Genomic DNA, 16,532 nt, shown 5'->3' on the forward strand with positions numbered 1-16,532 from the left:
TTCATACCTCTGTGGCTCCGTGTTCCCAGAGTTTTTAGGATTTCATCTTGTAAGCTTTTCTTTACCATTTCTCATTAAAACCATTAAAACTGATTTTTGCTCTGCTCTGCATTTGCGTTCTTTAGAACACAGTCATGACACTGTGAACAATAAGGGGCTCAAGAGACATCCTCACATAGGATATTGCAAGATTCATACCCTTCTAAAGAATGAATGGAAAATTATTTATAGGCATTACAGGAATCAAACCTTCTGCAGTTTCCAGTGGTATTTGGATGATTTACCTTTGGTTATGAGCTCCAATTCTCGAGGTTGAAAGGCCTGCTTGCCTCACCCTAATCTTGAGGAGCTAGAGATTAGGGTGATCACTGTCAGGGACATTTAGTTTTGTTGGTTTTGGTCAGAAGTTTACATAAACGTTTTAAGTATACACATAAGTTAAATTATTTTGTTTCCCTCACATGCACCCGATTTTAGCCATAGTTCATACATTTCCAGTACAGTTAAAGTCTGGGCCATTTCATGAACTAATGTCAGCCTGTCTTATCCATTCCAAAACCAGTTTTGATATGGGTTTAGTATGGTTGCCCTGTTGGAACATCTATTTGTGTCCAAATTTAGACCATCTAGATGTTGATCTTAGTTCCCTCCCATTTTTATTTTTCCGCCCTTTGTGTGCTGTTCAACAATACAACTGGCAGGGAAACTGTCCCACAGTATTTGACAGTATTGATTTTGGAGAAGGGAATCCTTTCCTGGTTGGAAACCTTTCTGTCAATGTCAATATACTATCTCTCTTCATTGTCTACATTGTCTACACACTGGTGTTTCGGCATTTTCAAATGGTTGAAACCTGGGCACAATAGGGTGAATGATCCCAAACACAAAGTAACTGGTTTTGGAATATATATATAGGAGGATAATATTAAGCTTCTGAAATTACCTTCCCAAAGCCCCAACACCAAAACCTTTTACAAATTTGTGGATTATGTTTAAAAGCTGCTGTAATCTAATGTGTTTCATGTCATTAAAAAGTGTATGTAAAACCTCTGACCAGACTTGTATATGGTATCTAAGGAGCAGGGTGAAAAATATTTAAAACATCTATTAGTAATTGCCCATAATCACAATATTTTTTCATATTGGATCATTTTGTTTTGTAAATAATGATAGCTTTGACTGAGACTATGTACCTATCCCTAAAATCTGGATTTTAAAAAGTCTTTCACTTTCTATCTGAAAACGTTTTTGCTAATGTCTAAAATTACAGAATGGATCCCTCACAGCGTAAATGAATGGCAGCTTCAAATAGCAGAAAATGGAAGTGTAATATACAGCTAAAGCGTCAAATGTTGCGTTGCCATGGAAATGTCTTTTTGTTAGGTGGTGACACAGTTTAGAAACATTACATGGTTAGGAAATATTATGTAACTGTGCCCCTCTTCTCTCCCCATTGGAAACTGTCAGAGTTTGGATTATTGTCAATGGAGTGACACGCAATCGGTGGTGAATTGAAATGACAGATACATAATAACCAGGATGAAGACGATGGAGATGTAGATAAAGATGGAAGAGGGTCTCTAAATGTTCACGTTTCAATAATCTTTCCTCAGTTCCTAGCCCATCCTCACTGCAGGGGCTGAAGCCCATCTACAAACCTACAGGGCAAACGTCTCTTCTCTGTTCTCCAGTTGGTTCACTGAGTCCTCTCTCAGAGAAAGAAACATAAAGAGATGAAAGGATGTAGGGAGATGGAGTGGTAGGAGGAGGAGGAGTGGGTTTTGACAACAAACGGAGCGAGGATGCTGGCTGAGCGGGGCAGAGGAGGTGGAGTGGGAAGATAGGTGAACTGCAACCAGAGAGGGTGGAGGAAATAAATGGATGGATGAAGTGAGCAGGAGAGGAGGACAGAAGTCCATGCAAAGTTCAGTCTTCTCTGTTTTCCTTGACTAAGAATAGCAGCTCTTCTGGTAACCCACTGCCCCAGGACACAACCATTTGAATAAAAGCTTCTATCACTTCACATAGTGCTTATGTATGTGTGCGTGTTCTGCTGTAGGTGTGTGTCTCTGTACTTGCTTGTGACGGCATGTGCCTGTGTGGGGGAGAGTTTTTTAAGACAAATTCACACAGATATTCATATCGATAAAAACAGACACAGACGGAAAAGCAATAGAGACGGAACAGACCAGCACAGAACAGACTAATTGATGGTGATAATAATAGACTGGTGGACGGGGGACGTGCAGGCAACACTTGATGTTTTATTTCAGTGAGCAAATAACTGCTGAAACACCAATCCTGCTTCATCTTCTCTTTCTGTCTTTCAGGGCTGCACAATATTAGACAATTATGCAATGCTGATATTTGTTGTGATACATTTAGATTTTCCTGCCTTACTTTCTTTGTCATTTGTCAAAACAGTGTTTCTAACTAGGAATGTTGCAATCAAGGCATGTTGAAATTATCTGTCTCAGAGTCCCAGACTATCATCAATTCCTGATATTTTTGGTGGACAGTCTTTGTTCTTTTATGACCCAGTCAATAAAACAAATCACAACCTATTTTCATGTGCAGAACTGTATTTTAGTCTAAATGCATTGTGCTTATGATGTAAAAAAATTGGTTTTCATAATTGTTTTCAATCTAAGCCATTTTGATATTTGCAATGGCCTTTACAGAGAAAAGCAGACTGTTTGGGCTGCTCCATCATCCTGTCTGCTTGTAACATGTGACCTACTGTGTACTTAGATTGCAGTAAACAGTTAAAATACTATTCATTTAAATTTTAAGCAAATCACTAAGTGTATAAAGTAGGACTACAGCTTTCCTGTAAGTATTGTCAATATGTGATCACCTGACATCACATTAAAATATGTTATGAGGAAAATTAGTGTAAGTACTAGTGTTAGCCTAGTACTTTAATAAGTGCTTCACATGAAAACATCGTAATCAGGAGCAAAATATGAGTTTATTGAAGACTGTACCTGAAGGTGTTGTGTCAGATATTTTTTTAGAAGCAAAGAATGTGTGTGTATATTTTAGGTGATATGTGATTCCACCTCTGTAGTGGCTTCCTAAATGTAGTTACTCCATGTTGGAGAAGCATATTGAGTCTGTTCTGAAGACATTTCCATTGAGATAAAATATCTGTTGTTGTCAAGAAAACCAGAGATGGAAGACCCCAATGCGAGACTGGGACTTGATGTCAGCAAATGCATAATCTTAATGGCTATGTTTAATTTTGAAACACTGTATCTATGAGTCCTTTCATAGCGTTACATCCAAAGTAAGCATTTCAGATGCAAATAATACAAATTATATTTTATTATTCACAGTCAGAATAAAAACAAAACCCCTGGTGGATTACTGGAAGTGATGTAGGTGGAGGGGAACATATGGTTTCTCAATATTTTTTAGCATGCTTGTTTTCCCAAAAGGAAGCACTGCATTAAAACTAAGAAGTATACAGGTCCTTCTCAAAATATTAGCATATTGTGATAAAGTTAATTATTTTCCATAATATCATGATGAAAATTTAACATTCATATATTTTAGATTCATTGCACACTAACTGAAATATTTCAGGTCTTTTATTGTCTTAATACGGATGATTTTGGCATACAGCTCATGAAAACCCAAAATTCCTATCTCACAAAATTAGCATATCATTAAAAGGGTCTCTAAACGAGCTATGAACCTAATCATCTGAATCAACGAGTTAACTCTAAACACCTGTAAAAGATTCCTGAGGCCTTTAAAACTCCCAGCCTGGTTCATCACTCAAAACCCCAATCATGGGTAAGACTGCCGACCTGACTGCTGTCCAGAAGGCCACTATTGACACCCTCAAGCAAGAGGGTAAGACACAGAAATAAATTTCTGAATGAATAGGCTGTTCCCAGAGTGCTGTATCAAGGCACCTCAGTGGGAAGTCTGTGGGAAGGAAAAAGTGTGGCAGAAAGTGCTGCACAACGAGAAGAGGTGACCGGACCCTGAGGAAGATTGTGGAGAAGGGCCGATTCCAGACCTTGGGGGACCTGTGGAAGCAGTGGACTGAGTCTGGAGTAGAAACATCCAGAGCCACCGTGCACAGGCATGTGCAGGAAATGGGCTACAGGTGCCGCATTCCCCAGGTCAAGCCGCTTTTGAACCAGAAACAGCGGCAGAAGCGCCTGACCTGGGCTACAGAGAAGCAGCACTGGACTGTTGCTCAGTGGTCCAAAGTACTTTTTTCGGATGAAAGCAAATTCTGCATGTCATTCAGAAATCAAGGTGCCAGAGTCTGGAGGAAGACTGGGGAGAAGGAAATGCCAAAATGCCAGAAGTCCAGTGTCAAGTACCCACAGTCAGTGATGGTCTGGGGTGCCGTGTCAGCTGCTGGTGTTGGTCCACTGTGTTTTATCAAGGGCAGGGTCAATGCAGCTAGCTATCAGGAGATTCTGGAGCACTTCATGCTTCCATCTGTTGAAAAGCTTTATGGAGATGAAGATTTCATTTTTCAGCACGACCTGGCACCTGCTCACAGTGCCAAAACCACTGGTAAATGGTTTACTGACCATGGTATCACTGTGCTCAATTGGCCTGCCAACTCTCCTGACCTGAACCCCATAGAGAATCTGTGGGATATTGTGAAGAGAACGTTGAGAGACTCAAGACCCAACACTCTGGATGAGCTAAAGGCCGCTATCGAAGCATCCTGGGCCTCCATAAGACCTCAGCAGTGCCACAGGCTGATTGCCTCCATGCCACGCCGCATTGACGCAGTCATTTCTGCAAAAGGATTCCCGACCAAGTATTGAGTGCATAACTGTACATGATTATTTGAAGGTTGACGTTTTTTGTATTAAAAACACTTTTCTTTTATTGGTCGGATGAAATATGCTAATTTTGTGAGATAGGAATTTTGGGTTTTCATGAGCTGTATGCCAAAATCAACCGTATTAAGACAATAAAAGACCTGGAATATTTCAGTTAGTGTGCAATGAATCTAAAATATATGAATGTTAAATTTTCATCATGACATTATGGAAAATAATTAACTTTATCACAATATGCTAATATTTTGAGAAGGACCTGTAACTCCACAAAGTGCTCTAATCAAAGTTAAGTGCTTTTGTACAACCAGTAAAAGCCAGCACACTTTCACATCCTGCATAGAAATGTGGCTGTGTGAATCCAAATAATATCATATTTCAGCAGGGGGCCATCAATAGTCCTAATCTCTGGTAATGAAATTAATGAACAGCACACAGTCTTTTCGATATATTGAAATGGAGAAGTGCCCGATGCCCATCTGTCAGTCTGTCTAGCTTCAACGAACCCCCATAGTAACTTTAATGTCATTGTATTTTATGAGTAAATATCTTAATTGTAAATACGTCATAGCATTACAATTTAATTGCTGAGAGTATTTTGCAAATAAACATTTTAAAATAAAGCAAACTCTCACCATGGCTGTTCTTAAGTTTGCAAGCTGTTGACCCTAATGGGTGTCAGCTTGACTTTTAAACATCTAAATTGAATAGAGTTGAATGACAAGCCCTTCCAAGTGAGATTCTGCCTTTTGCACAGATTGCACAAATTCCTGAAATACTGGGCTAGCCTGTTGTGGAAAATCTATTAACAAGATGTCCACATAAATTAGAGTTGGTGCAACCTCCCCAGACAAATGTATTGAATAATGTCACTAAGCTTACTATACAAAAATGACAGTGGGGAAGCTCTGTTTCCCTTCATTTACTATTTATTAAATGTAACGTGTGAGGTTTATATTACAGGGTTTTAATCAGTTAAAACATTTTGAACTCTTATTCAGAAACCTCAAAGAATGACCAATGTTACTGACATGGAGAATGTTATCAGGGCATTAAAAAATGTTTACTGAAGCATTCCAAATGGTTCAGATTGGTATTAGGAGCCAAACGTCTTGATCTGGACATTCCTACCTTCGACTTTCTCTGCGACTTTAGTTTCTTTGACAATATCACCTGCTTCAAAGTGATAGAATCTACTGCAATGAGACTTCATTCACATGTAAAATATATTATTGACAGGCAAAGTGTGAACTTTTGACACACATAATAAGTAGGTATGCACCAATATGAAAACCTGGGGCCGATATCAATATCCAATATTAATGTTGCTGTCATGGGTGAATATTTACCGATATAATATACAGTACCTACCCTTTCAACGCAAAGCAAAAACAGCCATACCACTAACATAGTTTCTCTAATTCAGTTAAACACCCCACAATCCTGCACTGCATCATTATCACTGTCACATGTCCAAACAAATATCACATGGTCACCCTCTTTCCCTCCCAAAACACATGCACAAATGACAACAATATGGAAATCAGCATCGGTTGTTAATAACAGCTCTGTTTTACTCATGGAACTGATAGTTATATGTTAAAAAAATCAACAACTTTGGCCAATACCGATGTTAATGCAGATATATCGTGCATCCCTAATAATAAATATTGCATTCCCAACAGTCTGTTGTAATATTAATAATGTACAGCCCAACTGGCAAGAAGAACCTTTCAGGATAAAACCATGAACAGGAAAGGCGTTTGCTAGCAAAATAGCTGAAATCTTCATGTACTACCGATTGTGGCTCATGCCAGCTGATTAACCCAAACATTTATTGCTATGTATTGGAACGGCACATTATCATTTGTTGTAGCATTCACATTTTTCTAATCAAACGTTCTTTCTTTTTCATCTTAGTACTACTTCCTGATTGTGTTTGGCCACGATGGACAGAAACCTCTGGAGCTGCGGACAGATGAAGAGAGCGTGTGTGATGAATGGGTTGAGGCCATCCAGCAGGCAAGGTACATAAAGTTAGATCATACATACAAGGTGGATTTCTGTTGTAAACAGGCTTTGCAGTTAGCAAGGGGATTCTCTAACCCAGTTATTAGAAAGACAATATGTCACATCAAACTGTAGGATTTTATTGAACCGGTCATGGTAAATTGAACTGCTTTGACCCATATGCAGATAACACTCAGGAAACAGTAAAAGGTTTAACATTTTATTTTCCTTAAACAGATAACTTCAGATAACGGACCCGTGACTGGAAGCACACCAGCTGTATGGAGAGTGAGAACAGGTAAGTGGATGAGGGGTTCAGAGGTGAATTTAGAAGTTTGAAGATCTTGTTTGCTTACGGAGTGGAGCTGAAGGAAGTCTTCAGACGCAGGAAAAGATGAAGCTGAACCTGGGAGGTTGGTGGATGTCTGTTGTGCAGGTAGGACTTGAAATCCTCAGATGAATGGTTTGGAAGAACACAAGAATACTGGTAGAATGTACTGGTAAACATGGGTTTTAGCTGTGAAACATGAAAAGTGGGATGAATACAGAGACTGGGAGGGAGACGAAGGCGGACCGAAGACCGAAGTGGGACTGATCACAGAGTCTTTGACGTAAGGACCAATAAAGCTGGGGGAGAGTTTTCTTGACACAGATTTTAAAGGAACGTCCCGTGAAGACAACCAAACCTTCTGGCCAGGCTGATACTGGGGGGCAGGTCTGCGTCTCCTGTCGGCAAAGCATTTGTTCTGAGCCGCAGTGCAGTGAAGAGCTTGTACGGCGGAGTCCCAGATGCAACTTACAGCGACGGATGTGGTGTTGAACTGATGAGACAGCTATTTCTTTCTCATCAGATGGAAACAGGGGAGGTTGATAGCCTAGGGAAACTTCAAAAGGTGATAGGCCAGTTGGAGCAGAAATGTGGGAGTTGTGTGCGTACTCGATCTAGGGAAGGTACTTGCTCCAATCAGAGGGGCTGGCGGAGGTGAGGCAACAAGGTGCAGTCTCGAGCTCCTGATTCATTCTCTCAGACTGTCCATTAAATTGTGGGTGATAACCGGACGTCAACGAGACATTAGCATCCAGGGCCAAGCAGAATTGTTTCCAGACTTGTGAGGTAAACTGGGGACTCCGATCGGACAGGATGTCTTTAGGATTGCCATGTAGAGTTGAGCTGTTTCGAAGGCTGAGGGAAGTTTTCTGAGTGGAATGAGATGGCGTGATTTTGAAAAATGGTCAATGATGATTAAAATAGTGGTCATACCTTGTGACTTGTGAAGACCTGTAACGCAGCCCAGGGAGATGTGGGACCACGGTACATTGAGTGGCTGGAGTAACCCCACAAGTGGCTGATTTGTGGGTTTGTTCCTAGCACAAATCGTACACGCTTGCACATACTCCTTGATGTCCTTGTGCATGGAGGGCCACCAAAATCTTCGGCAGAGAATAGCTGAGATGCGACTAGCTCCAGGATGAGCCGAGAATTTAGTTGTGTGGACCAGTGAATTACCTGGGGTCGGACTGAGGAGGGTACGTATGTACGGTTGGAAGGTCCTGTACCAGGATCAGGTTCAGATCTCAAGGCTTGGTTCACCAGATCTTCTATCTCCCATGTGATGGTTCCAACAGTGCAACTGGGAGGAAGGATGGGTGCTGGTCCCAGTTCCACGTCATCTGAGGAAAACTGTCTAGAGAGGGCGTCTGGTTTTAAATTTTTTGAACCTGGTCTGTAAGAGACCAGCGAGACTTGCGAGAGTTTAAAAATGTGGCTGTTTGTAAATAAGCCAGGTTTTATGATCAGTCCATACCAGAATGGGGTGAGCTGCTCCCTGTAGCCAATGGCACCACTCCTCCAGAGACAATTTAACGGTGAGTAGCTCACGGTCTCCAACATCATAGTTTCGTTCTGCTGGTGACAATCTGCGGGAAAAAAAGGCACATGGGTGAAGTTTATTATCTGGATTTGATATTTGGGATAGAACAGCTCCCACACAGGAGTCTGAAGCGTCAACTTCCAAGATAAACTGCTCTGCAGTGTCGGGAAGGACTAGAATGGGTGCCTGAGAGAACCTCTCCTTCAGGGAGAGGAATGTGGTGTTGGCTTCCGGAGTCCACTTAAAGGTCGATTTGGTGGAGATGAGAGCAGCGAGGGGAGCAATTGTCTGACTGTAATTTCTGATGAATCTCCGTTAGAAGCTTGCGAACCCTAAGATCCGTTGCAGCTGTTTGCGGGGCTCCGGAGCGGGCCACTCCATGACGGCTTTTATTTTCTCCGGATCTGAGCAAACCTGCCCACCCTCGAGGATGAACCCAAGGAAAGTAACAGATGGTTGATGGAATTCACATTTCTCAGCTTTTACAAACAGTCTGTTTTATAGGAGGCGTTTGAGTACAAGCCTCACGTGATGGCGATATTCAGAGAGGTTCTTGGAGTAGATTAGGATATTATCGAGGTAAACAAAGACGAAGATCTTCAGGAAGTCTCTAAGGACATCGTTTACGAGGGCCTGAAAAACTGCTGGGGCGTTGGTTAAACCAAAAGGCATTACCAAGTATTCAAAATGACCATGCGGAGTTTTAAATGCTATCTTCCACTCGTCTCCTAGGTGGATTCTTATTCAGTGGTATGCATTACGGAGGTCAAGTTTCATAATTGCTGTTGAGTCATGGACCGGTTCAAAAGATGATGACATGAGAGGTAGAGGGTGTTTGTTTTTAACGGTGATTTGATTTAACCCCCGGTAATCAATACAGGGTCATAACATTCCATCTATCTTTCCAACAAAGAAAAGCCCCGCCCCCACTGTTGACTTGGACTGGCGAATGATGCCTGCGGCTAAAGAATCATTAATATATTTCTCCATGGTTTCTCGCTCAGGACGAGAAATATTGTAAAGTCTGCTGGTGGGTAGCGGTGCTCCAGGAAGTAGATTAATTGCACAATCATAAGGACGGTGTGGTGGTAATGATTGAGCCTTGATTTTGCTAAATACTTGTCTAAGGTCGTAATATTCCTCTGGGACTTGAGATAGGTCAGAGACTTCGTTGTATTCGCTTGCCGGGGTAGATGTCTTAGGGGAGACGGCTGACTGTAAACAAGAAGACAAACATTTAGTTGAGCAGGAATCTATGCGGCACTCAGCCCAATTTAACTGGGGATTATGCTGCTGCAGCCAAGGGAAAATGTAAAAGGAAATAAACTCCCTTTGATTACCTGAGAGAACAACCTCCAGAGGTTTGGTTCTGTGAGTTATTTTGTGAAGTGTTCGTCCATCTAGAGCCTGAACTTGCTGCGGAAATTTGAGAGGCTCAGTTTCGATACCGGCTTGTTTTACTAACAGATGATCAATCAGATTCTGTTCACTTCCTGAGTCGATCAATGCAAATACCTCCAGTGAATCCTGTTGAAACAGTAAAGTTGCCGGAAGAATGAATCGAGGGGATTGTGGGGCTATTCGTTGGTCCACCGGCCTCCCCCTTAATGTCGGTGGACCCTCTATTTTGGCCGCACATCACAAGCGGCTATGAAATGATTAGGTGAACCACAATACAAGCATAGATTTGATTCTCTTTGTTTCTGCCTTTCCTCAGGAGTTAGACGAGTCTGCCCCACCTGCATGGGTTCTGGCTCTGACGTGGAAGTGTTCTGAGAAGGCCGACTGGGGGTGGATGAAGTGGATGGTATGTTGGGTTTTACAGCAAATCTCTCCGTTCCGGTCTTTTTCCTTTCCCGAATCCGTTCGTCAATTCTAGCTGCCAGAGCAATTAAATCATTTAATGTTTTGGGCTCTTCCAAAACAACTCACTCATCTTTCAGTGATTTATTCAATGACTAAAAATTACTGATTTTAGAGCACATTCATTCCATCAAGAGGCTGCGGCTAAGATTCGAAATTCGACTGAATGTTCCGGTACTGATCGATGGTTCTGTTTCAAGGCCCATAACTGGTGGGCTATAATGGTTTGGTTTGTCTCAGTAGAGAAAATTCGTCTAAATTCTTGAATGAATTGTTCATAGGTGCAGCCGAACTGATTGTAATTGGAGAATCGAGCCTCGGCCCATCTAAGCGCCTTGCCTGTGAGTAACCCAACAAGAAATAAAATTTTGACATCATAGTGTGGGAAGGAAGGAGGTGAACGGTTGAAAACTAGTGAGCATTGTAGGAGGAATCCTCCACAAAAACTTTTCCGGGTTTGGGGAAGTGACGTCTCTGGAATGCGGAAGGTGCTTGGTGCTGCCACCTGTCGTCGAGGATGTCTGGCTGTTCAGAGTGTGTTGTAGTACAGCCGCCATCTGCTCGAGCTGCTGGTTGGTTTGCCTTTGACTTTCTAGGAGGGAATGGAAAGTATTATCATGGAAGTGAATCTGATGACTATGATCTGATATGGTTCTTCCGAGTGAATCTGCTGGGTCTTGTTGGCCTGAGTGTTCTGTCATGGTAAATTTAACTGCTTTGACCCATATGCAGATAACACTCGGGAGACAGTAAAAGGTTTAACGGTTTATTTTCCTTGAGGGGTTCAGAGGTGAATTTAGAAGTTTGAAGATCTTGTTTGCTTAAGGAGTGGAGCTGAAGGAAGTCTTCAGAGGAGGGAAAAGATGAAGCGGAGCCTGGGAGGTTGGTGGACTTGAAATCCTCAGATGAATGGTTTGGAAGAACACAAGCTTGGATTGCCTTTCCAGGATAGACGACGCCAGAGTGAGGTAAGTGCACTTGGTGGTGGATTCTGTACTCACGTTGGAGGGTGGACTAGGTTCGCTTGCAGGTTGTTTGGAGGTTTGGAGCTTGGAGTCAGCCAGCTGGAGCTTAGTAAGCGAGGGAGCTTGAAGTCAGGAATACTTGGGATCTTGCCAGAGGAATGACACTGAGACTGGAGCCTGGAGGTCAGGAAGACCACTATTGGCAAACACTCAAGTATCGAAGTGCTGACTGCTCGCTCCTTTTAAACCTCAGGACCTGATTGATGATGAGCGACACCTGTTGCACACCTCCACAAGGAGCTCCGGCACCATCTGGTGAGTAAGCACAGAAAGCAGCAGGCAACAAGTTTCCCAGACCCTGACAGAACCTGACAGTGAATATTGTTTGCTTTTAATTAGCAAACATATGGCATTTTATGAAACTGGTGCAACCCTAACCCTTTGTGCAACTAAATATAAAATAAACCAAATGGTTTGGTGCACAACACACTGCCATAAAAGCTGATTTCATGGGAGTCAGTGTTTAATGACACATTTCTGAACAGTTTCCTGGTTCTTTTTAAAACATTGTGTGTTTTTTGGCACATTTGCAAACTTAAAGGAATTTTAAGTATAATGCTGTGGTCATGTAATAGATTCAAAGTGGTTTTGGAAACATTCCTCGTTCCATATTGACATGATAGTATAATAGGTGACTTAGAACGTGGCAAGGTGTTTTCAGAAACTGTTACAGAGAATGACCAAGAATGGCATGAAAAGAGAAAGAATCCAGTGAGTGGCAGTTGTGTGGACAGAAATGCCTTGTTGATATTAGATGTCAACAAAAATAGGCAGACTGGCTCTTAAGGCATCAGTAAATAAAAAAAAAACAACACTCATTACATCCAAAGAATGAGAAATACCATCTTTGAATATAAAGAAGGGTGTATTAAAGCACATGGACTACAGCAGCAAAAGCCACACTGGGTGCTACTCCTATCAGCTAAGACCAAGAAACTGAGGCTATGATCCACATAGGCTCACCAGATCCTCTGCATCATAAGCATCTATTCACATATGCAAGTCACTAGTGTAATGGGTTCAAATGCAGTAAAATACCCTCAGAGATGTTGCCTCTTTCAACTTATAAAAACTAGGAAAGTCTTCTTTATTTTTGACGTGTTGCGGAACATCTGTCAGCCGTATTTATGTCGAGCTAAGATGAGATTATTCCCAGAGAAATGCCTAGGGTTGGCAGGGTTGATATGGGGCTTCTTCTTTGTGCAGCACAGTTGCATGCAGAACTAGACTGAGCAACAACGGATTCCAATGAACTCTTGATCCCAGATGGTTAGTGGTTTTAATTATAGAGGGATGACAGTTACTCATACAACCCTGCTCATGCCTGTGAGGTTGCTGTTTCGAACATCAGGATCCTTGGTAATCTGTAGTTTGCCTGCCTCTCTGTCTTTCACAGCCAAGTTGAGTTATTAACTGCTGTTCAGCTCTTTATAATTGGCTCCTTCTATGAATATATCCACATGGTTTAGAAATTGCTTTATAATCCTTTACATATTATTGAGCAGCAACAATTATCCTAAGGTCATTGCTGATATCTGTCCTTCCTGGCATTGTGTGTTAACCAATGATAAACTGCTGTGACTAATAGGTCCTGGGTGCTATTTTCTTTCTTAAATCATCTAGAAGCAGAAAGGATGTACCTATTTTTTCATACTTACAGTAGCTTTTTTTATTTACATTTGTTTGTGCTCCATTAGTGGCACAGCTCTCACATACCATACAGGTCCTTCTAAAAAAATTAGCATATTGTGATAAAGTTCATTATTTTCCATAATGTCATGATGAAAATTTAACATTCATATATTTTAGATTCATTGCACACTAACTGAAATATTTTAGGTCTTTTATTGTCTTAATATGGATGATTTTGGCATACAGCTCATGAAAACCCAAAATTCCTATCTCACAAAATTAGCATATCATTAAAAGGGTCTCTAAACGAGCTATGAACCTAATCATCTGAATCAACGAGTTAACTCTAAACACCTGCAAAAGATTCCTGAGGCCTTTAAAACTCCCAGCCTGGTTTATCACTTAAAACCCCAATCATGGGTAAGACTGCCGACCTGACTGCTGTCCAGAAGGCCACTATTGACACCCTCAAGCAAGAGGGTAAGACACAGAAAGACATTTCTGAACGAATAGGCTGTTCCCAGAGTGCTGTATCAAGGCACCTCAGTGGGAAGTCTGTGGGAAGGAAAAAGTGTGGCAGAAGACGCTGCACAACGAGAAGAGGTGACCGGACCCTGAGGAAGATTGTGGAGAAGGGCCGATTCCAGACCTTGGGGGACCTGCGGAAGCAGTGGACTGAGTCTGGAGTAGAAACATCCAGAGCCACCGTGCACAGGCGTGTGCAGGAAATGGGCTACAGGTGCCGCATTCCCCAGACCTGGGCTACAGAGAAGCAGCACTGGACTGTTGCTCAGTGGTCCAAAGTACTTTTTTCGGATGAAAGCAAATTCTGCATGTCATTCGGAAATCAAGGTGCCAGAGTCTGGAGGAAGACTGGGGAGAAGGAAATGCCAAAATGCCAGAAGTCCAGTGTCAAGTACCCACAGTCAGTGATGGTCTGGGTTGCCGTGTCAGCTGCTAGTGTTGGTCCACTGTGTTTTATCAAGGGCAGGGTCAATGCAGCTAGCTATCAGGAGATTTTGGAGCACTTCATGCTTCCATCTGCTGAAAAGCTTTATGGAGATGAAGATTTCGTTTTTCAGCACGACCTGGCACCTGCTCACAGTGCCAAAACCACTGGTAAATGGTTTACTGACCATGGTATCACTGTGCTCAATTGGCCTGCCAACTCTCCTGACCTGAACCCCATAGAGAATCTGTGGGATATTGTGAAGAGAACGTTGAGAGACTCAAGACCCAACACTCTGGATGAGCTAAAGGCCGCTATCGAAGCATCCTGGGCCTCCATAAGACCTCAGCAGTGCCACAGGTTGATTGCCTCCATGCCATTCCGCATTGAAGCAGTCATTTCTGCAAAAGGATTCCCGACCAAGTATTGAGTGCATAACTGTACATGATTATTTGAAGGTTGACGTTGTTTGTATTAAAAACACTTTTCTTTTATTGGTCGGAGGAAATATGCTAATTTTGTGAGATAGGAATTTTGGGTTTTCATGAGCTGTATGCCAAAATCATCCGTATTAAGACAATGAAAGACCTGGAATATTTCAGTTAGTGTGCAATGAATCTAAAATATATGAATGTTAAATTTTCATCATTACATTATAGAAAATAATGAACTTTATCACAATATGCTAATTGTTTGAGAAGGACCTGTATATGCAGCCAAGTGAACGAATCAACTGAACTGCAACTGAAATATCTCCGCAAAGTCTCAGCACAGTCTATCTCAGAAAAAGTTTATTTCAGTCATTAGAGACTTAAGACTGGACTTGGGGAAAAAGAATTGCCAATATTACCATTTTGTCATCTTTTTTACTATAAAGATTTCAGTAATTTCAGAATCTGATAAAGGTTAGATTTTTTTTTTTTACGATGGACCTGTTTTAAAAAGTTATTGTTCACCTTGTGGTCATTTCACATTGGAAAAAGATCAGTTGAGATAAATGAAAGTCCAATATGAATATGACATTCATGTTCAAGTGTATGTAAACATCTGAGTAGGACTGTTTGTATTCATATAAAATATTCTTGTTTTACAGCTATTCTGACATCATTATTGAACGAGAAGTGCTGATGCAGAAGTACATCCACCTTGTACAAATTGTGGAAACTGAGAAGGTGGCTGCCAATCAGCTCCGCACACAGCTGGAGGACCAGGACACTGAAATTGAAAGGCTTAAATCCGAGGTACATCATACGCATTTATGCCTATAGCAGCACATGCAATTCAAGTGTTTTCTTTTAAACTTTCATTTAGCCGTTTTTTTACAATTAATTTATTACATTAAAAGTTCGAAAAAAAAGTTCGAAAATATTAATATTTAAGTAAATTGAGTTAAAGCATTTGACAAATTGAGTTGGACAGCAGATTTAGTGCTTTCCATTAAAACAACTCCTTTAGTCACCAGTTATTGGATGGTCTTATGTCTCTACTCTTATTGCACTTTTGACCCTTAAGGCACGTTTCTCCTGCTGGACAGTGATACAAATCATTTTCAATGGTTGTCTGGGACCAATAGTATTAAAAGAGTTTGAAACACCAAGCACTTTACAGCATTGCAACATTATTAAATTGTACGTGATGTTAGTCTTCAGGATAGAAACCTTAAAAGGCATTTCAGCAGGACTCTTACATAAATTAAATTTTTTCCCTCTGTTTCATAGTCATATTCTTTATTCTGTTACTCACCAACCTGCCCACACAGCATTGTGTTCTCTCTCATTTTTACAAATCACAAAGCTTGAAGCAAATAGAAGCATATAAACAAACCTATATACTCTATATATCAGTGTCAGTGTGCATGTTGTGGGTTGTTTTCCATGTTTGTGTTCATGGCAGTGAGGGAGTGGGTGTGAGCATTGCTTGGTCACTTCTAGATGTAGGAGGCCTTCAATATAGATAGTTGATCGGCCTCCTCTCAGACAGCCAAACCCGTCGAACATGTCCTGTTTCCGTCCCTGTGCGATAAATCACGTTTGTGTGTACACATAAAACCCAACAGACCCTTACAACATTGTTAATCAAAATGATTCCCCTTTCTCCTTTCTCCCCCACACAGGTTAACAGTATCTAGTTAGCAGTTTACATTAATTAGACCGATAGTGGCATTTAGACTTAGTAAACTATAAGCGTCCCCAAAAAGCTTTGAAAGACTGTATTCAAAGAGTTCTTATGATAAAATAACAACAGGATGACTGGCAGAAATCATGTGTTGTGAACCTTATTTTGTTGACCAAATGCTTTTGCCCAAACAAGTATTTTCAAATAAACTGCTGGTCAAAACCTGCAAAAATATTGCTTTTGCACATTT

The 16,532-nt window shown here is 41.3% G+C and overlaps 1 protein-coding gene across 2 annotated transcripts in view; it reads left to right on the plus strand.

Moving 5' to 3' along the window:
* rasgrf2b (Ras protein-specific guanine nucleotide-releasing factor 2b) overlaps positions 1-16,532 on the plus strand; it is a 115,580-nt gene that overhangs the window by 49,251 nt on the left and 49,797 nt on the right. For both annotated transcript variants that reach the window (XM_047381156.1, XM_047381157.1), the window contains exons 2-3: positions 6,738-6,844; positions 15,261-15,408. In XM_047381156.1, coding sequence (XP_047237112.1) covers positions 6,738-6,844; positions 15,261-15,408 — 255 coding nt within the window. The remainder of the gene's footprint in view (positions 1-6,737; positions 6,845-15,260; positions 15,409-16,532) is intronic.

The sequence above is a fragment of the Girardinichthys multiradiatus genome, chromosome 12 (assembly GCF_021462225.1).
Source record: "Girardinichthys multiradiatus isolate DD_20200921_A chromosome 12, DD_fGirMul_XY1, whole genome shotgun sequence".
NCBI classification, from domain to species: Eukaryota; Metazoa; Chordata; class Actinopteri; order Cyprinodontiformes; family Goodeidae; genus Girardinichthys; species Girardinichthys multiradiatus.